Here is a 21,720-nt window from a genome sequence, read left to right as displayed (position 1 = left end):
ACCAAGGCCACAGGATGGTAAGGTACTGAAAAGATGAAATGAGTCTCCACTGCAGTGTAGTTGTGATTTTTCCCCAGAACAAATCTAAAAAAGAGGTCTTTGCCATAATGACAACAAGGAATCAACTTGGGTCTTTTTTCTGTTATGGACGTCAGAGGTTGTGGACTGCAGCTTCGCTTCCACAATTATTCCCTAAACGCCCCTCAAATGCCAGGCACAGCACCTGGCCCTGGGACCCAGAGGGGGTGCAACTGTGTCATGATCGAAGGCCCCACCATAGCCATGGCTGGTGAAGACTTCCTCTGTGACTCTGTTAAAAATATAACATGCATTTGTTTAGGCGTTTTCAAAATTTCACCTAAACACCCATGATTAATAAGATGAAATGCATCCTTGATGTTAATCCATCTGATGGATAGTGGTCACATCAAAATAAAATCTGACTGTATCTGACCCCAGTTTTAAGGTGTTTCTGGTTCTCCAACACTCCCTGTATTCCCACATATGTGTCACATACATGACCTTCTAATAAAGGGGCGCCACTCGATGAACTTTCAGAGGGGATGGGCCTGCTCTGCCTCTGTGCTGTCCACTACAGTAGCCACGGCTACACATGGCTGTCGAGCACCTGAAATGTGGCTAGTGTGACTAAGGAACCAGTCACATTTTAAACAATTTAAATTAAATAGGCACATGTGACCAACAGCTACGGCATTAGACAGCACAGCTGTAGGGGTTTAGGTATATCTAAGGCCAAAAGGGTTACATTGGGATGCACAGTGCTGGTGATAACCCCATACGGGCCTGTTCAGACAACGCCACCCAAAGAGATCTTATAAAGGTACACACTTCAGCCTGCCAGAAAAGGCTGACCTCTCTGGATGACTCTCCATTTCCCCATCTCCTGAAAGTAGCCATGCTGTCTAGGAAAAGAAACTGTTCTCAGATGATCAATCTGTATGTGCGTCTTCAGAGAAGACGGTTTTCCTTAACCCAGCATTTCTCTGCTTTTCATTTCTGGTTGCAGATCACCGACTCAGCTGAGCGCTGGAAGCTGCAGCTGGTGACTCCCCTCTCCCCACCCTCCTGGCCACCCCACCAGTGACAGCACAGGCAGGGGTGCCCTGGCTTCCTTTCTGGTGTTTTCGTCGGGTAGCTGCCTGCTCAGAGCTCACAGAAGGCTTGCCCCTCGTCCCAGGCAGACGGCAGGCCAGCCCCCTCCCCAGACCCAGAGCTGGCGGGGTGGCCTCCTCCAGGAGCCTCACACGCTGCCCTCCACCGTGAGTATCGCCCTTCCTCCTCTTCCCCGTCCCAGTGTCACCCGTGTCCTCCGTTGTGTGCTGCCACGATGGCTTCTAAAACCCACTCGTTTGCTCAGTGGCCTTGAGAACCAGGTACTTGGCTAGAAGCTGCCAGGGAGGCAGAGGTGAATCCAGTGGCGCCCTGGCCAGGCTTCCAGGACAGCCTCCCACCCACATGTGTGAAGCCTGGGTTCAAGGCAGTCTGTTCTGTGATTTGGAGGGAGAAGCAGGAGGGGGGCACAGATGGCAAGAAGGTGGCCAGGGGCTGGGAAAGGGAAGTCCCGATGAGGTCCCTGGGTCTGAGAGACTGTCCCAGGGAGAGCATGCATTTCACTGCATTCTCTGTAGCAGTGAAAAACTGGAAACAAGCGAACTTTGCACCGAGAGGTGACTGGTTAAATGAACCGTAGAGAATCCGGAGAGTGGAACACTTGGCAGCCACCCAATCTGGTGATACGGCCTCACACTGAACTGGCACATAAAGTGGTCCATGAAAGACTGTTCCCTAGAGAGCAAGACAGAAAACGGTTTGTGCAGTCTGATTTCCTTTCAGAGTGTGTGTGTGTGGGTGCGTGTGTGTGAGATTGTGTTACAGAGAAAATGTCTGAAAGGCTGCATCTCAGAAAATGAACAGTGGCTATCCTAGGAGAGAGGTGTTTGGGGGGTTTTTATTTTCTTCATTATATATGTTTGCTTTGGGGGATTTTTTTTTTTTTTGGTTGCTGTTCATTGTGAATATACTCCTTTATGATCAGAAAAAAGCAAAGCCACCCTATTTTAAATGACTCATCAGTGACTACTGTTTTGTCCTGTCAACACGCTCACCCTCTTTAGTTCTTAGTTGGCTCTTACTACTTGGATGCACTGCGGGGGAGCAGCTGCTGAGTGCGGGGCTGGGATGTGGGGCAGCCACCAGTGGGTGAGGCCTGCTTCTCCCTCCCCTCGCCCAACCAACCAAAGTTCACCTGCCATTTCAGCACCTGGAGTTTGACAGCCTCTTTTTTTCCAATATCTGTCCGTCTGTTCGGAAGCCCCCTCACATGCAACCCACTCACAGCCCCGAGCCCAGCACAGTGCCTGAGGGGTGGGCACCTGACCCAGGCTGGGGCAGCAGATAGCCAGCTCAGAGTCCCTGCTTTTGCGCAGGGTGAAAAAGGCAGAGCTTCCAAACAAAAACAAAAAAGCGAGAGGTGATCCAACCTCCCTGCACAAAGTCGGACAAAGATCAAAGTCAGGACCTGACTTCCTGACTCACTTTAGTATCAGTATCCAATTCACTGGGGCTACTACGAGCAACTCCATGCTGATTTTCATGTTGGTTACTTTTAAGGACAGCAGAGAATAGAAAAATAATGGTTAGATATTAATGGACTCCAGGCTAACTTTTTAATAGGCACTTTCCACTCTTGGAGACTTAACAACTCCCTACCTCTAAGGACCCTGCACATACCTTCTGCTTTCTGGCGTTCATGCCTTTGTGGATATGTTTTGTGTTTCCCTGCCCTGGAGTCATGTTCTGTCCCCTCACTGCATGTCCCCACACTCTCCAGCCTGCAGGGCCAACAAAAATGTTGCCTCCTCAATGAAGCCCTCCTGGATTTTCCCCAGCGCCAGAGACCCAGCTTCCTTCTCCCAATTCCCAAATCGTCTCATAGCATTTCCCATTATTGGTATTTGCAGCCATGATGTATTCATTGTACTTGAATGTGAGCTTCTTGAGGACACGGATCATGTCTTGTACAGTGTTTAAGCCAAGCAAGTGTATCTGGTGTCAAGTAAGCTGTGGGATGAAGACTGCTCCCTCACTGTTGCAGAGTTCTCTGCATTCCGCTAAGAGCCTTAATGCACAGCATTGCACTTGACCCTCGAAACAAGCCCTTGGAGTAGGCTGGGCTATCACGTGCATTTTACAGAGGAGGAAACCAAGGCTGGGGGAGGGGAGGTCGCTCCTTGCTGAGGTCCCACAGGCAGCAAAGGATGGACCAAGAAGCAGATGGCGGCCAGTGTGCTACCCCCACCTCACTCCACTGGGCTTCGAAACACAAGCAGGCTTTTCAGATTAGGCAGCTGCACTGCCCTGGATGAGGCCACACCGAGCGGCAAGGGGAGAGATTTGGGGCGGCCCTGAGTCCAACGCTCGTGTTCTCCCACCTTGCTTTCAGTGTGTTTTGTCACATGTGGGGTTTTCCCCGTTTTTCTCTCCTTCTCAGGGGCGAGAAGAAAATGAAATCAAGCTCTGAGACTTTGCAGTTTGTGGAATAAAATAGACAAAAAGTATTCTGACAAAGAGAAGAGAGGAATAGATGAAAAGGCTCTCAGCGGTGTCTTTAGGTGGTGGGTCCACGGAGGAATATATTTCGTTTTTAGTTTTACTCTTGGGCTCTCTCCAAATCTTCTATGAGCCAGAAACACTTTTATAATGGAAGGAAGAAAAACCTTTATAAAAAGCTGGTGTAGGATTCCAAAGCTGCAAAAAGTAGCTTGAGCAAGTTACTTGCTAGATTTGCTCTTCCAGAGCTGCTTCGCAGGCAGCTGGAGGAGGCTACGAGTTCCTCCTTTGGACAAGTTTTGCAAACAGGTGTACAGAATGGAATAGCACTAGGGCTTCTTTTTTTGTTTTTTTAAAGCTGACAAGTTATTTTTATGATAGCCCTTAAATTAGAATGTCGTGCACAAAGTAAAATATTTAAATAGTTTACAAAACCTAAAGGAAAAAATGAAAGTCTCACTTTCCACTGGTCATCCTTGTTCAAGCTCCTTCCAGAGAACGTTTCAGTACTGATCAGCTGTGAAGTGTATAACCTTTTATATACTTCTAAAAAGATCATGCATCGTAAGCTTCTACACTATAATAATCTTGCTGACCTCTTTGTATCAGTGTGGGGTCTATTTTATTCTATGTCTTGACTACATGTGGTTTACTGAATGGATGTATCAGAATATTAACTATTGCTAGATACATAGGTTGTTTCTAGTTTTTTGGTTCTACAAAAAAAAAAAAATGCTGCAACATATATGCCTGTATATGCATCTTTATGTTCTTTGTGCGACTACTAGGAGGACGTGTTTTCAGCAGATAAACTGCTGAGTCAGAGCTGTTGTGCTTTGTATGTTTTGAAAGATATGGCTTAACCCTCCAAAAAGGTCACAACGATTTACACTCCCCACTGCCGAGTAGAGGCTTTTCCCCCAAACTCTTACCAACATCATTACCATCAATCCTTGTTTTCAACCTATAACTATAACCAAAGCCATTCTTTCATGTGGCTTCCTCCTTTGGGCATTTGTTTTCTCAGATATTATCTAGTTAATATTCAGTCTCTTCACGCAAGTTAAAAGGAAATGACATAAGCCACAGGTACTAGAAATATAGGAAGTGTTTTCTAACAAATGTCTCAAAAACCATCTCCCTATTACCCAAGCTGTATTAAAATTAAATTAGCTGAGTTGAGATCTTTCAAACTTAACTGGGCAATTTTTTACAAAGATTTTATTGTTTTAGAGCATGATTCAGAAAAAAAAAAAAACAGAGAATAAAGTCAATGGGGCAATATGTAATTTGGGGGGAGATGCTTTGAGATGAAGTAAATTCCTCATCAAACATTCAGCCACTAATTTCATCATCCATTGGTGATTTTCCAATAACGTTATTCATTCTGTACTTATTAGTTGGCACCATAAGAGGATATTACTTTTCTCATGTATTTACTCATTTATTTTCATCAGTATGGATTCACGGATCTTCATTTAATTGAATGTGCTATAAAGACTGCTATCATTATTTAATTTGATGCTTAAATTGCCTCAGATTTGGCTAGTGGAACTCCATCAAGTTGGCGCCTATGTCCTTTGACAAGTCCTCACGGTCTCTGAACACTTGCCTTCTGTGGCAAAAATCAGTCCCAGGTTCATCTTATAGTTTCCCTGTCCTAACTCTGGAATCAGACATTTCTCCAAGGAATCCTGGTTTCTTGGCAGGGAGAAAGGTATTTAGAAACCCAGATCTGGGCACTAGAAGGTCATTCTACTGTGTGTCATGGCTTTTAGCTCCTCTCAGCAGACAGAGCCAGCAAATATGCTCAAATACATAGCAGTGTCCACACAAATTTATCTATCTATCTATCTACCTACCTATCTACCAATCTATCTATCTATCTATCATCTATCTCTCTATCATCATCACCATCTGTCTAATCTCATCTAACCCTAAAATACATGAGTTCACACTGAGCCCTCAATTCCCACACAACAGCACAAGGCACTCCAAGGCACTGTGGAGAAGCCACTGGCAGGAAGGTTGCAGGGAGGAAGTTCTGGCCGCCTTTCTCCTGGCCTGCTAATGGCCAGATATGACTCTGAGGAGCGACGAAAACAAAGCTTTCATCAGATCTTGCTGTTCTTCCTTTCTCTACTTTAACCACTTTATTGAGGTCCAGCTACAAACACTGCAAATATATGAAGTGCAGAACCTAAGTTATGACATATGTATATAACTGTGAAACCATCACACAATCAATATAGTGAACATACTTATCACCCCAAAGGCTTCCTGGCGTGCTCTTATCCCCCTCCTGCCTTGCCCCGTCCTCCCCTTCCCTCTCTCACCATGAAATTACTGATCTACTTTCTGTCATTACTGATTAGTTCACATTTTCTAGAATTTTTTGTAAGTAGAATCACACAGTATGTACTTTTTTGGGGTCTGGCTTCTTTACTTAGCATAATTATTTACCCACGTTGCTGTGTGTATCAGTAGCTGTTCCAATTCCATTGTATGGCTATTCCACAGTGACTTATCCATTAGCTATGCTTGAAGGACACTTGAGCTATTTCCAGTAGTTGGCTATTACAAATAAAGCTGCCATGAACATTCATATATCCGTCTTTGTGTGGATATAAGCTTGCATTTTTCTTAGGTAAATACTTAGGAGTGGGATGGTTAGATCACAGGGTGTATGTTTAACGGGTTTCCAGAGTGGTTGTCCCTCATATGTTTTTAAAACGACTGCACTTTTAGAAAAGCAGGGACAGTTACAACGTGTTATGAAAAAAAAGCCCAACAGGTTAGGGTTGGATTTATGAAGGAGAATGTTTCCTTCCAGAAGCTTGGGGTGGGCTGAACATGTTTCTTGGAAATATGGGCACAGACCCCTTCCTTGAAGGGAGCCAAGCGGTTGTTCCCTTGGTCACAGAGGGGTGGGTTTTGCAGAGATTCAAAACACAGGAAAACAACAGCTGAGATTTATCTCAGCTCGGAGGCCCTTTGCATTAGACAAATACCTTTTCTTTGGTAAACAAATCAAAGAAAAGGACTTCCTTTTCCTGCTGGAGTTGGGGTACAGAGTAAATCGGCCCTGAATTTGTAAACAGAGCACACAGGTAGGTGCTGGGGCACAGGGCCTCTCCTGGAGAGGGACTGATACTGACAGACGCCACCTCACTCCTGTGTCCTTGCCACCCGGTTACCCAGAGGCCCCTCCCCTGCAGTCAGCCCAGCACATTCTTAAGTCACTGCTGTCCTGCCATCTTCTGGAGTCCCTTGGTGGAAAAAATGGGGGTAGGTGGCACCTGATAGAGAAGTTGAGTCAAGAGGAAAAGGGCTAAGATTAAAAGGACGTGCTGGGAAGATGTCAAAGCCACACAGGGCTCTCAAAGGAGAGGTTTCTTTCATTTCTAGGTTAACAACCAAGATGATACTGAAATCTAGACTTGACTTGAAATCTATTTGACTTGACATCAGTATAACATGGACTCTAACTCTTGCTTGGGATTTTTTTTTTCTCCATGAGAACAAACAGATTTAATGCTTAATCTCCATCTTTAGGTACTTGTTACTGTTGAGTTAAGAGCCAGTCCTCTTTTTGATTTTTGCCCTCTCTTTCTAGAAGCAAGCTTGCATCTGACCCACCATGGTCCCCACAGAAGTCACAGTGAGTACAGCTACGCCCCTTGGGTTCCTCAAAATGCACTCTATTTGGGGGTCTCTTTTCAGGGAGTGGGAAGGAATCTATTGTGGCGGAAGGATTTCTCTGTGGTTTCCCAGGGTAAGAGCTCTGCTGAGCAGTGCCCAGGACAGGTGGTCGATGCCCAGCACAGGGGGCTCTGCAAACGCGAAGCGCTAGAAGAGCTTTGGGGTATGTGGGAGGACAGAGGAAAATGCTATTTTAGATTTTACTAATAGGTGAGGATTATATGATCTTTAGGATGTCTTTGTCCCATGTGTCTGTTCTGAAACTCAGACAAAAGAGGACAAGAGAGAATCCATTTAGTTTGTTTTTAAAAGACCCACGGTGGGCATGTTAGCTTTGTTTCTTACATAACATTATGTAGCCTTTACAAAAAACACATAATGATATATATTTCTCTGAAAGAGGAAAAGAGGCCAACAAAAATGAGTGAGTAAAGTCATCAGAGAATTGTTTGTGATTTTATAGTCAAATGTAATTAATTATAGAATCAAATCAAATTCCTATGCTTTTGCTATATTCATAAATGCTCACAAAAATACCTAAAGGTTTTAATTTTGCTTTTCTCAAAGTAAGAATCTGGGTTTTACATGTAGGTATTGAAATCAAACCTTCTCAGTGGAGCTGACAAACCATCCCTCACAGGACACTGTAGGTTCCCACCATCTGTGGAGATTGGTGGTTGCCACCCCTGATGTCCAAAAAGTTATTTATCATATGCTAATGATACTTAGTATTGCATACGTCATTGCATATCCCGTAACAACAACAAGACAATTATTTTGGACCTGGTGAAGTAACGAGGTCAGTCTCTATTTTTCTAACCAGAATTAGACCCTTAGTTTCTCTCCTGAGTTAGAATTTGCTCTTCATCCCTGATGCTAGAAACGGGGCTGACGCTGTCAGTCATTCGGTTTTATCCTCTGGAATCTTGGAAGATATCCAGACTGCAAGGCAGCTCCAGAGAGGAAGAAAAATGCACCCCAGTAATGACCTTTTGTGGTCAAGAGGTGTCCAGCACAACCTACATGGGGACAAGATGGGACCTCTGTAGCTACGACCCTGGGAAATAGACATGACGTCCCTGTGGCCACCTTTCTGAGCACTGGCCATGTGCCAGTAACCAGCCAGGGTGCCACTTTCCTGCAGCCTCACGGTAAAGGCAGAGCCACGCTTACAGATGAGGAAACGAGCTGGGAGAAGGAACGGAAGGTTCCAGGTCTCGTGGCTAAAAGGAGGAGGAGCCCTGGAGGGTGCTCTCAGAGTCACGGCTTCCCTGGGTCCCCCCCTGTGGGCAAATGTCAACACACCGAGGTCCAAGCCTCACTGTGTGGAAGTCTCACTTCCTCGAAGGCGGGGACAGAGCACCTTGGGGCAGTGCCTGCCAACTCCCACTGCTCCCAACGCATCCCTCCCTGCCTGTGTCCCGCCCCTCCCATTTGCCGCCTCCTGGCACTAAGGAGCAATGAGGGGCACAGCTTTTGCCCTCTACCCTGGCCTCTCCCCAGAGGTGGGAATGAGGGGCCTGGGGCTGGGGGAAGGTTTCCAGAGACAACGTGAGTCGGCGAGGGAGGCCTCGGAAAGCTCTGGAGACCTTCCTCCTGCTCCAGGAGCAGCACGACGTTCACTGCCTGGGCTGCTGCTTCTGGGCCAAGGTTCTCGTGAGGGGAGGAGGACACACCTGCCCGGGCTCGGGGGCCAGGGCCTGTGGGGCAGAGCCTCGCTGGGGGCACCAGCGGGCAGCGCAGGCCCCTTGCCCGGCCGTGCACTGAGGTTTGCCCCTAGCATCAGGCAGCTCCCGGGCATCCTCTGGTGCCCAGAATCTTTCTGGGCTGGGGAGTGGGGAGGTAGGGCACCTGACGGCCACTCTGCTTGGGCTCCGTGAGGCCCAGCTCAGGTGCTGGGACCCAGATGCCGTGGCTCACGTTTGGTGTGGCCACTTTGACAACATCAGCACGTGGAGAGCTGGGCTTTGGGTCAGCAGGGATTAAAAGTGCCCCAGCTTGGGACTGAGGGGCTGGGGGATGGCTCTGGCCTTGACCTTCCCCCAGTGGCTGAGGGTTTGGGGCAGAACCTTCCATTCCTTGGGTCTGTCTCCTCCTCTCTTAAGATGGTCTCTAACATCTGAACATCATTCTAAAACCTGTTGAGCTTCCAAAAACATTTTCCAAAGCAGGAACAAAAGCCTACGTGAGGAGAAGGCAGCCCATTGCTGAGTTCCGGGCCGGCCACTGGGCACGCTGTGACACATTGTCTCGTCTACTTAGACCTATGACTACGATGCGCTTCTTTTCTTGATCAAAATGCTAAAAATCATCCAAAATAAATGATATAAATCCCCCAATTCAGTAGCCCCCTGGGAGTAACAGAGCCATCCCACGAGGCCGCCCTGTCTAGGGCACCTCTGAGCTGTGGAGCTGCCGTCAGGGCTCTGCACGCAGATGGACCTCCCCTCCTGCCCCCACCCCCATCCCAGCCTCGGGCTTGACAGGCGAGGCCTGACGCAGGAGCCATTGACCTTTCTAACGTTTTACTCCAATTCTATTTCCATCACCGAGGCGAATGGTGTCCTTTGGAAGTGGCTTCTTTGCCTGGCGCGTACTCTGTGCTCAGTAAATATCTGTCGAATGAGTGAACAAATCACCCTATTTATCGGCAAGGAACGAGAAATAGAGACCTGTTTCTCAAGCCTAGGATGAGCGTGCCGTTTTCCTAGGCAGGCAGGGAATGAGATGGTGGCATTTTCACACAAACACCATCCTGGCCAGGTCTGGGCCCTGTCCACCCCAGCAAATCACCACACCTCACACTGGAAGTATATTCTAGATCTGGCTCAGACCTCTGCTCATGGGGGTCCACAGGCTCCGAATAGTGGTCTAGTTGGTAAAGACGTCATGTTTTTAAGAGTGTCTGAGAACAACACAGTTTGCTAAGAAATGCAAGAGAAACCTTAGGTAAGATTTCTAGACATTCTAATTTGATGTGGAAGAGAATGGTCAGCCCCTTCAGAGAGCAGGCCCTGGACACTTCCCAGCAATAACGACACCCTGTCTCACTCCGTCTCCACTGCCTGCCTTGTGTTCCATAACAGACTTGAGGCACCTTACCGGGTGCGTACAACAGAATAGAAAAGAAAGGACATATGTTACAACAGGGTCAGAGGAAACTGACAGAATAGGGAGAAAAGACCAAGGGAAGGAGTTAGAACTTGGGTTTTCAGCCTAAAGTTGTGCTGTCTGGTGAGGTAGCCACGAGCCACGTGGGGCCCGTGAGCACACGAAATGGGGCCACTCCAACTATGATGCCCCGTGCGTGTAAAATGCACTCCATGCAAATATAATCTCCGCAACAAAAGGATGTAGAATATTTTGGTAACTTTTACATTGCTTATGTAACGAAAAAATACTTTAGACATACTAGGTTCCAATAAAATACATTATTAAGGTGAATTCCACCTGTCTCTTCTTTACTTCTTTCACTTGGCTACTAGAAAATGCAAAAGTAACCCAGAGTTGCCTTACACTCCTATTGGACAGCAATGGTTGAAGGGTCTTATTTGGTTACTATAACTGGGCTACCAGTTTGACTGAGTTTCCCAATTAAAAAGGGAATCCTGATTAAGTCACAAAACTTATATGGTGCGTGAGCGAAAAGAAAAAAAAACCCTCACCTGTTCTTCAGGAGATTCGAAAGCCTTTCTTCACTTCTCTTTTATATTTAAATGCCAGATAAATATCTAGGCTAGGTCTTGGTGAGTAGGACACAGAGCTATACGGACAGGCCCTTGGAGGTCCCCTCTCGGTGGAGAGGGTGGGCTCCACGGGGAGCTCCCTAGATGCCACCTCGATGCAGACCCCAGGGTAAACTCACAGCAGCTTGTGGGAAGTCATTCCACACAGTGCTCAGGCCAGGAGCTCCAGCAGGTGCTCCTGGATGCACGCAAGACCGTGCGGATTTCAGATCCTTACACTGATCTTCTCTCAAGATGTTCCGACCCAGACTTTGAAAACAGCCTTTGTGGGTAGCTTCTCCAGCAAGAGCAGTGTCTCTAGGACTCAGAGAGCAGGGAGGGAGGGAGGGAGGAATGGCTTGGCAACCTCAGAATTCCTCCCAGAAGCCAGGTGCCCCTCATCTGGAAGAGGGGCCCGCCCCTACCTGGAAGGTCAAGGATTAAATGCATGCATGTCCTGTACTCCGCACTAGGTCTGATGTGCACTGGGTGCTCTGACAGTAAGGAATCAAATAAATTGGTAAATAATCGACGTTTACACTTGCTGGGAGATTTTCAAAGGATCCTTGGGTATTTACCTATCAGGCATGGACAAAGCTATGAGTACAAGTCTCGATGCAGGTGGACAGTTTGTCCAGGCTCCCCCTAGCCTGGGACGTGAATTCTTCCTTTGTCATCCTCAAAAAGATGGCCAATGCTTTGAACTTGTAAGGATGATATAGGCTTACCTTGTAGTCTTGATAAAATTCACACAAACCCAGGTTTTCTGTGTGTGAATTCAGTCACTCTTAAAATATGTCTGGGGAGTCCCTAACGAAATACAATTCTATGCTGAAGCACTGGGTCCTCCAACCCTCACCCAACAAGAAAACGTGCTCCGTGTGCTTCAAGCAGGACACAGTGTCCCCACTCTGGGACACAGTCTTGGGGAGCGGTGGTCACGGGCTCATTTACCAGGCCATGGAGAAGGCTGGGTCTCCTGGGACACTGGGACTGCTAGGGGTCCCCTCTGTGCCACATCTGTGAATGGGGATGCTGTTTGCCTCCGTAACTCACAGCCTTGGGTGCAGGCTCATGTGAGAGTCTATTAAATCTATTTAACCCCCCAAAAATGTAAAAAAAAACACCCTCTACAAAGCAGTTTGACACTTACTCACTGTGTGGATTCACAGTTGACACCTGCTCATCTGCATGGTTTTACTGACTTTCCTCCAAAATGTCACCCTCCTAACTTCTTAAATCTCCAGTGATACTTTTGTGGGTCTCTGTGCTCTTCGTGTTCTTCCTTCCACCTGAAAGTTCTTTGTTTCCTCTCAAAGTCTACTCAAACTCCACCTCTTAGGGGATGCCCTTCCCAGTGGGGCCACTGACGGTGCCTGGCTCCCATGTCCTGCTTTGGCAGAAGTGTCCTAGCATCTTCACTGAAATATGAGTCATCCGTAAGATCTGTCCTCCCAACGATCTGGGCTCGCAGACAACAGCCAAAGCTGGGAGGGGAATCTTTAAATGTACGTTGAGGATGGGTGAACCAGGCCTGGGGACGAAGCACATTCAAAATGGAGAGTTTTCCTCAGCTCTTCCCAGAAGCAGGCCGTTCCCAGCTGCTGGCTCCTGAAGACCCAGCTCCTGGATCTGGCCCCCAGGGGTCTCTCTGCAATAGGACTTTCTCTTGGTCGCACACTAGAGGCGGATCAGGACCAGATTCAGGTTTTCCTAATTGCAGTCCAGGTTACCTTGGGCGTCCTCCGCACTTCCTGCCAGTCGGGGCCCAAACGGAATGGACCCATCACCTCAGCTCTCGGTACGAGCTTCAGAATTCAGAAGACCACAGCCTCCCAGCGTCTACTGCACCTTATCAGTCCACTCAGTGTGTCCTGATATCTTAATAAGCACTCAGTAAACACACACACACACACACACACACACACGACAGGTTCCATGCTCATGTAAGATTAGGAAACATTATTAAACAAAATTCAACAGATTCTGAAGGACTTCTCAGAGCCTTTACTATGCTATCATGCAGTTAAAATAAAAGAAGCTCTGCAGGACTTCTCAGAGCCTTTAATATGCTCATGATTACTGTGAATTTCAAAGAAGGTGATATAGTAAGCAGAGATTCTCAACTATTGAACTACTAGTATTCCACCCAAAACATGGTTTGGGAAATGCTGGTTGAAACTATTAGAAATAGATGGAGATGATAATGTGTGTAGAAGGGGAACTCCCAGCTGAAAGACGACTGGTAGAAGATGTTTTATTATTTCAACATGAATAGTTTAATACATAAACTAAATATTTTTACTTAAATATTTATTGGCATTAAATATTTAAAACAAAATGAAAACCTAGTGGGGATCTGAGGTTACTTCTAGTCCAAATGCTTCTAGATGAACTGAACAACTGCTGCATTTCCGGAGCAGAAATGAAGGGAGAGATGAGATTTGCCAAGGCACGTGCCTTGAGGCAAGGGAACGAGAGCTAGTGGTCCCTGGCAGGATTGGGGGCCCTAATGGGGGCCCTAGGAGGGGGGTGCTGGTGGGAAGTGAGAGCATGTGAGAATTTGTAAGTGGAGGCCTTGGAACATGTCAGATGCGGGACCGAGTTTCCCCTCCACCAGGCAAACCTCTCCTCCATTCCCTCCATCCCAGGCTTGACTCAAGGGCTCCATCTCAGCCTTTATTTCCTCTTCCCCCAGCAGGGGTTCTAGGAAGGCTTCTGAGCCAGGAACCCATTGAAGCTGTAATGAGGGGTGTGTGTGTGTGTGTGAGCACACGTGTGTACACATCATGAGGGTGTGTGCACACGTGTCTGAACGTGTGCTTATATGTACATGTGAGTATGTGTATTAGTGTAGGCATGTTTGTGTGCATGTATGTTTGTAAATGTGTGTGTGTGCGCTTGTGAGGGCTGGTTTCATGGGTGTGTTACACACACCCATGCTGCACGCTTCATGCTTAGAAGTGTCACTTGCTTGATTTAATGCTCTGCTATCTTGAAATTCTTAACAAATTTTGAACAAGGGACCCTGAAATCACGTAGTCTGTCCTGGTTCTTGTGTATGTGCATGTATGTGAGAGTGTATGAATATGTGTGTGTGTTCATGTGTGTGCACATGTGTAAGTGGGTGCATGTGTGACTCTTTGGTGCTTCTCCAACAGAGGATCCACAGCTTTCAGAAGACTCAGGGGAACCTGGACCCAGAAAAGTTTAAAAGCCTCTGAGGACCTTTTTGGGAGGGTAGAGAGAAGGGACAATCAGAACCATTCACTTAGTTTGATAAAAGTCCGCCCACCAGTGGTCCCAGACCCTCTTTCCCACGCCGTCAGAGCATCTGTCATGCAGCCTGTGACTGTTCCTTTGCTTGAGTGTCTCCTCCCAGAGTAGGTAAGTTCCATGAGAGCAGGAACCATGTCTGACTCTCCAGCATGTACCCAGTACCTACCATGTCGTAGGTGCTCAATAAACATTTGTTGAATAAATAAATCATTTACAATCCAAGCAGATGCTCTCAGAATTCCTACTTCCTACACATACATTTCTTTTGTCTTATCACAGACTTTGGGAATGGAAGGTTCAAGGGCTCCATGCCTCTGCCATCATGAGATAGAACCTCCAAAAGCATGCCCTTGACCCGGTGCCGTCCTGTGTCTTCTTGCAGAGCCTGATCCCTAACATGCCAGATGACTATAGCTATGACACCACGTCTTCCATGGAAGATTACGGGAACTTCAACATCACTGACTTATTCTGTAAGAAAAACCACGTCAGGCAGTTCGCAAGCTACTTCCTTCCACCCTTTTACTGGCTCGTGTTCATCGTGGGGGCCTTGGGCAACAGTCTGGTCATCCTTGTCTACTGGTACTGCACGAGGGTGAAGACCATGACCGACATGTTCCTTTTGAATTTGGCAATCGCTGACCTTCTCTTTCTCGTCACCCTTCCCTTCTGGGCCATTGCTGCCGCTGACCAGTGGAAATTCCAGACCTTCATGTGCAAGGTGGTCAACAGCATGTACAAGATGAACTTCTACAGTTGTGTGCTTCTGATCACGTGCATCAGCGTGGACAGGTACATCGCCATTGCTCAGGCCATGAGAGCGCAGATGTGGAGGCAGAAAAGGCTTCTGTACAGCAAAATGGTCTGCTTTACTGTCTGGGTGATGGCGGCCGCACTCTGCGTCCCAGAACTCCTGTATAGCCAAGTCAAGAAGGAGTATGGGATCGCTATCTGCACCATGGTTTACCCCAGTGACGACAGTACCAAACTGAAGTCAGCTGTCTTGACTCTGAAAGTCATCCTGGGATTCTTCCTCCCTTTTGTGGTCATGGCTTGCTGCTATACCATCATCATTCACACCCTGATACAAGCCAAGAAGTCATCCAAGCACAAGGCCCTGAAGGTGACCGTCACTGTGCTCACTGTCTTCATCCTATCTCAGTTCCCCCATAACTGCGTTCTGCTGGTGCAGACCATCGATGCCTACAGCACGTTCATCTCCAGCTGTGCTGTCTCCACCAACATTGACATCAGCTTCCAGGTCACTCAAACCATCGCCTTTCTCCACAGTTGCCTCAACCCTGTTCTCTACGTTTTTGTGGGTGAGAGGTTCCGCCGGGATCTTGTGAAGACCCTAAAGAACTTGGGTTGCATCAGCCAGGCTCAGTGGGTTTCATTTACAAGGAGAGAAGGAAGCCTGAAGCTGTCATCTATGTTGCTGGAGACAACCTCGGGAGCTCTCTCCCTCTGAGGGATCTTCTCCCCGAGGTGGATGGTCCTTTTGGAAGTAACAAGAAATACAGCTATGACTTCCCTTACTGGTAGGGCCAAAGGGAAAGCAGAGAAGGAAAAGGAAGTGAAAAAAAGGAAATAAAAAACTCAGAAAGGGATGAATTTGAATACCATTATACTTTTCGTCAGGATTTGCCAAGCCAGAGTCTTCAAAATTGACTGGCCATCCCAGGGGGCTGCTGATTGGCTCCTGGCTGCCACACCTGCAGTTTTCAAAGGAGGACTATGGAGCAGCATTGCAAGCCTCCCCGGCTTTGCCACTTGCCTGAGCGTTAATGCAGCTGACCTCTGGAGGAGGCTTGGATTTCTCAGTGCGCGGTGAATTGCTGTGCCTTCAGTTCTGACGCCACCCCTTCCAAAAGGAGACAGAGAAGCACTGGCCACTGCCACAGTCCACGAATGCACAAGGCTTCATGAAAACTCCCATCGTTGGAGAATTTCTACCCTGGTTTGGGGGGCTGATACCCATGCCAGGTCTTAGAGATTCCCGCTCTAGAATCTTTCCAAACACCCTCAGATCTAATGCCCTTCTGGTCTCCTTGATCTGTTTTGGGCCAGTGAGCGTGCTTGTTCCTGTTCCGAAGCTATCTGCAGCACTGGTCAGTGAGGCCCTGGGTAACTGACCCTGGGTAACTGACCATACCAGCACGTCATCCGGATTCTGTTGGTTTCCAACCCATTTCTGCCAGAGGTTCTGTGATTTCACACCTGGCTGCCACACTGATCCGAGCAAGGATTCAGCTTGTCCAGTGGGGTCATGGAAGTGGTCCTCTCAGCCCGTGCACAGAGACTAAGAACCTCAGTTGGTGGGAACCGGCTCCATTATGGGCTCACTGTGTTGAGTGGCTTGTGTGATGGTCCACTCTATCTGCTCCCTATAAAATGGGTTGGTCCCATTTGCCCTTTTGTTTCTGAGGCCACTACAAGGATATCTGCTTCCATGCTTCTCTTCTTCATACTGTATAATGCTAACATGTTAAAAAAAAAAGCTTTCAACTTAGAGATTAGGCTGAAAAAAAAGTTAACACAATTCACCTTTGCTCTGTGTCTTTCTTTTAACTATTCGGCAAATTTATCACATTTAAAACTTTCATTTATTAGAAAAGTGCTTTTTAAATGACTGTTTAAATACATCCGTTACTTTTCACTTTCTTCACCCTGTCTCTATATTTTAAATGTGTACAATTAGAGATCAAATAGCCGTATTAGAGTGTGAAGAATAAGAGACTAGGATAGGGAAATAACATTTCCAAAATACCATAAAATCATCTTCGCTGACCAACTTTTAATCTCTCCTCTGTTCAAACTTATCTTCCAAGTTTTTCCAGGTTAGTCCAGTGGAGTTTCCAAGAAGGACAATTACAGCAGCACCATAAACCTTACCAGCTTTGCCACTTGCTCCCGAGGAAGCATCTCATTTTCCCAGCAGGCTGTGAATTGCTGTGGTTTCAGTTCCAAGGCCATCCCTTCCAAAGGGGACACAAAAGCTCTAGACTCTGCCATGGTGTCCATTTTCTCCCCACCCACTTCTAAACTACATGTTAGTGAGAAATAAAGTGAGCAGAAAGTGGGCAGCAACTAGGGGGAGCAAAGGGTAATACAAAGGCTGCGCCAACCCACCCCGAGTGTGGGCGGTTGGTGGCAAATAAGCATTGGCCTGGGACCAGCACATCAACATGGGTCCCCGCACAACAAGAACTGCCTACAGTCAAAGGGAAGGATGGCTTCCCCAAGGCAGTCTATGGACGGAGCTGTCTATATGGTCACCTTTTCCAGGAGGAGACCCAGATAACCTTTGAGGAACCTAGAAGAATAAGCAATAGGCATGGGCCAAACCTAAGTAACACTGTGCAGTTAAGTGGAAGAACTCAACTGAGTTTGGCTCTTCCATCCCATGCCGTTTTTTGTTTGTTGGTTTTTGTTTTGTTTTATACAGCAGGTTCTTATTTGTTATCTATTTTATACATATTAGTGTGTACATGTCAATCCTAATCTCCCAATTCATCACACCACCTCCCCCTGTGCTTTCCCCCCTTGGTGTCCATACATTTGTTCTCTACACCTGTGTCTCTATTTCTGCCTTGCAAACTGGTTCATCTGTACCATTTTTCTAGATTCCACATATATGCGTTAATATACGATATTTGTTTTTCTCTTTCTGACTTACTTCACTCTGTATGACAGTCTCTAGATCCATCCCTGTCTCTACAAATGACCCAATTTTGTTCCTTTTTACGGCTGAGTAATATTCCATTGTATATACGTACCACACCTTCTTTATCCATTTGTCTGTCAATGGGCATTTAGGTTGCTTCCATGACCTGGCTATTATAAATAGTGCCGCAATGAACATTGGGGTGCATGTGTCTTTTTGAATTACGGTTCTCTCTGGGTATATGCCCAGTAGTGGGATTGCTGAGTCATATGGTAATTCTATTTTTAGTTTTTTAAGGAACCTCCATACTGTTCTCCATAGTGGCTGTATCAATTTACATTTCCACCAACAGTGCAAGAGGGTTCCCTTTTCTCCACACCCTCTCCAGCACTTATTGTTTGTAGATTTTCTGATGACGCCCCTTCTAACCGGCGTGAGGTGATGCCTCATTGTAGTTTTGATTTGCATTTCTCTAATAATTAGTGATGTTGAGCAGCTTTTCATGGGCTTCTTGGCCATCTGTATGTCTTTGGAGAAATGTCTATTTAGGTCTTCTGCCCATTTTTTTTTTTTTTTTGCGGTACGCGGGCCTCTCACTGCTGTGGCCTCTCCTGTTGCGGAGCACAGGCTCTGGACGCGCGGGCTCAGCAGTGCCGCTCCATGGCATGTGGGATCTTCCCGGGCCGGGGCACGAACCCGTGTCCCCTGCATCGGCAGGCGGACTCTCAACCACTGCGCCACCAGGGAAGCCCTTTCCCCCCTGATTTTTAAGCAAGGAGATGTGGGAACACCACAAGAACTACGAACGCTGCATTGCACCCTAACGCACAATGACCACGCCTAGTTCCAAAGACTTCTTTTAGGACCCGACTGTCACTATTAGACTGTCCCAGTCCTAACGCAGCTTCAATGCAGGATTAAAGACATGCTGCAGCTATATTATATTTTAAAGATTTTAAGTATCCTTTGTTGGCGAATTGTCTTCGTTTTTAAATGACTGCATAAATAGGACCATTTTATATTCAAATTAAACTAGGTTTTAGTAGCAGATTTATCCTAAGATAAAAACGTTGGAAGAATCAACAAGGGGAAACCCACAAGGAAGTTGTGATCCACTCAACATTTCCATAAAATACGCTGTGTGCATACTTTCTGAAATAATGATAAGAGGATTACAATATAATTACATTTTACTGGAACTCTATAAATCAGAAAAATCAAGAAACTGAATGAAGTTGGATGTGTGTTTATGAAAAAAAGAAATTGCCTTTTCTACTGAAAAACAATTTTTAAAAACTAATCTTAAATCAACACATCACAACATGCACATTCAAGTGGGGATTGCCATTCTGAAGCAGTCTGCTTGCATGCCTAGAGATTTGGTCTTTGGCCTGTCTTTCAGGCCTACAGAATCCTCATTTGGTCATTCAGCAAACAATTGTGTGCACACCCTGAGCCAGTCCCTTTCTATTCACTGAGGCTATACTGGGAATATGATAGTCCTTTCTGTCAAGATGCTTACATTCTAGCCATATGGGAAAGCCAAGTCTCAGGTGAGACCCCCCCCCACCAACCTCGGCTGAGAATCATGAGGCTGGTGTCACTGTGTGGCTTATGAACTGGTTTGTAGACAGTTTCCAGGACAAGCAGCCTCTTTGGGTGAGTGAGCCCTTGGACAGCAACTTCGTGTGTGCGTTCCTCATCCGGTCTATGTGCCAAACATACCCCATACACAGTGCCTTGGATATAGCAGATACACTATGCTGAATGAATACATTTGTTAAAATTGGTCATTTCTCAAATTTGTACTTCACATATGAGAAATCAGCTGCCGGAAAACTTCCCCCCCAAAATTAGCAAGGTTGAGCAACGGGACATTACATCTGTTGGGCAGTAGTGCTGTCCTGTTACCTACAGCTGCTTGAGAGGAGTTGGTGGTCAAGGAGGGCTGGCTCGAGTGGTACTGGACACCACTGCCTTCCCACGGTCCGCTGAGAGGCTCAGACCACCGCCGCCAACCCCTGGGAGACGCGTGGGGTTATGGTTTCCTCCGTCCGTCCATAGCGGCTGCTACAAATAGTCCTGTGCAAGGAAGCAACCAGCCCCAGCGAGCTCCTTCCACTTTGACCTGTCAGCCTCACAGAAGGCCGTCACCATCGTAGTGTGGCGGTTATGCGGAGTGTTCGTGTTATGGGCTTAAACACACAGCAAAGCTGCCATGAAGCCTGAAACCTTCAGACACCTCCAACTGTCTTTCTGCTTTAATAAATGAAAAGCTGGCATCTGTGTTTTGTGGTTGTAATCTTTCAGCAGGTGTGCTTGGTTTTCCAATTCTGAGTTGGCCTCATTGGCTGGAGCTTCCCGTGGGCTCCAGGTCAAGCATGGGCAGGAGCATCACCCCATCCCACCCCTGGATCTCTGTCCATCAGTGGATTTGACCTCTCTACACTGGAGCTGCTCCTCCTCCACTCTGGTCAGCTTGTCTCAAAGTGAGGTCTGGTCACGGGGCTCTAAGTGACTTTGAGAAAAGGGATATAATCAGGGCCTCCAGCACCCACACCTCACACGTTTTAGATGCTCCAAACAAACCTCTCTTCATTTGACAAATGTTTACTGATTGTTTACTATGTGTGATTAACAAATACTGTGGCTTTAGAATTATCACAACCAAGACATGGTGCGTCTGCAACACAGTTCCTTCTGCCCCATTCCATATGGCCCTCCTGTTACAACTGCAGTCTAAGCCCAGCATCCTCTTGGGACATGGACTGTTTCTCTAGTCAATTCTGTATTATTACTACAGACAACCCAAATAGCTGATGTCCCTTTCAATGTTTGTTTTATAAAATCCTATGAAAGACATGCAAATGTGTTTCTCCAAAACAAGACCCTTTATGAATTCCTCTCCGCTCTTGTACACAAGATAAGTAAAAAATCTCTGTGGTTAATGGAGAGGCACCAACCGGATGTCCTTTCGTGAAATAACTTGTAGGGAACCTGGTCAGCACATAATGTCCAGCTGCCTCCGCTGCACAGCGCAGCCCTGGCCAGAGCCACGTGACCCAAGGTCCATTCCCCTGCGTCCAACGCCTGGAAGGGGGGTGTGGAGGGTGTCAGCCTGTCGGGGGTGCTCTGATGGGCAGCATCTGCTCCAGAGCTTCCTGCCAGGCTGGCAACACCTGTTGGGTTTGCTTCTCAGTTTGACTCCTCCCTCTGCCCAGTCCTGTTTCCCCCAACTTCCCTTCTTAGTTGTTGATCCCTAATAGACATCTTGCCCCCCAAATTCCAGCTCAGCATCTGCTTCTAGAGAAGGCAGCCTGCAACAGTCTTTTCAGGGGTTGCCAATTACAAGAGCGCATTTGAGACCCTCCGGGTAAAGAACACGGGGTGTCCAGAGCTACAGAGAATTCTGTGAGCATCCGTCACAGAACTCATCTCAGGAGGCTGGGAGCACGAGCCTGCCTGATCTTAATTCAACCCTCAGCAGACCTTTGTGCACACAAGCGGCCTGCCAGGCCCCGCGGGTACAGGACAGACAGTCTCCCCTCATGACCTTTCAGCCGTCATCTCCTGCTTGCTTGCTCTGTACCAGGTAGACATGGTAACTCACCCCGTTTTACAGATGAAGGGGCTGAGCTTCAGAGATCAGGAACTCGCTAAGCATCACGCCATTAGTAATCGGCAAGGCTAGGACACGACCCTGGGCATGTCTGGCACTCAAGCCTTGGCTTTTGCCCATGATGCTGTCCCGCCTTGCCTGACATGGTCAGACATATC

General features: G+C 47.1%; 1 protein-coding gene across 1 annotated transcript; it reads left to right on the top strand.

The window, feature by feature from the left end:
- Positions 1-1,188: 1,188 nt before the first annotated feature.
- CCR9 (C-C motif chemokine receptor 9) lies at positions 1,189-15,873 on the top strand. The gene is made up of 3 exons (XM_030845337.2): positions 1,189-1,280; positions 7,187-7,231; positions 14,659-15,873. The coding sequence occupies exons 2-3, from the start codon at positions 7,211-7,213 to the stop codon at positions 15,745-15,747; spliced, it is 1,110 nt and encodes a 369-aa protein (XP_030701197.1). The 5' UTR covers positions 1,189-1,280; positions 7,187-7,210; the 3' UTR covers positions 15,748-15,873.
- Positions 15,874-21,720: the final 5,847 nt, after the last annotated feature.

Source organism: Globicephala melas, chromosome 11 (assembly GCF_963455315.2).
Source record: "Globicephala melas chromosome 11, mGloMel1.2, whole genome shotgun sequence".
In the NCBI taxonomy this organism is placed as follows: domain Eukaryota; kingdom Metazoa; phylum Chordata; class Mammalia; order Artiodactyla; family Delphinidae; genus Globicephala; species Globicephala melas.
This window is presented reverse-complemented; position numbering and strand designations above follow the sequence as displayed.

Coding starts and splice junctions, on each gene's coding strand:
- CCR9 (XM_030845337.2), top strand. CDS start 7,211: ATGGTCCCCACAGAAGTCACA. Junction 7,232..14,658: donor TGGTCCCCACAGAAGTCACA/GTGAGTACAGCT, acceptor GTCTTCTTGCAG/AGCCTGATCCCTAACATGCC.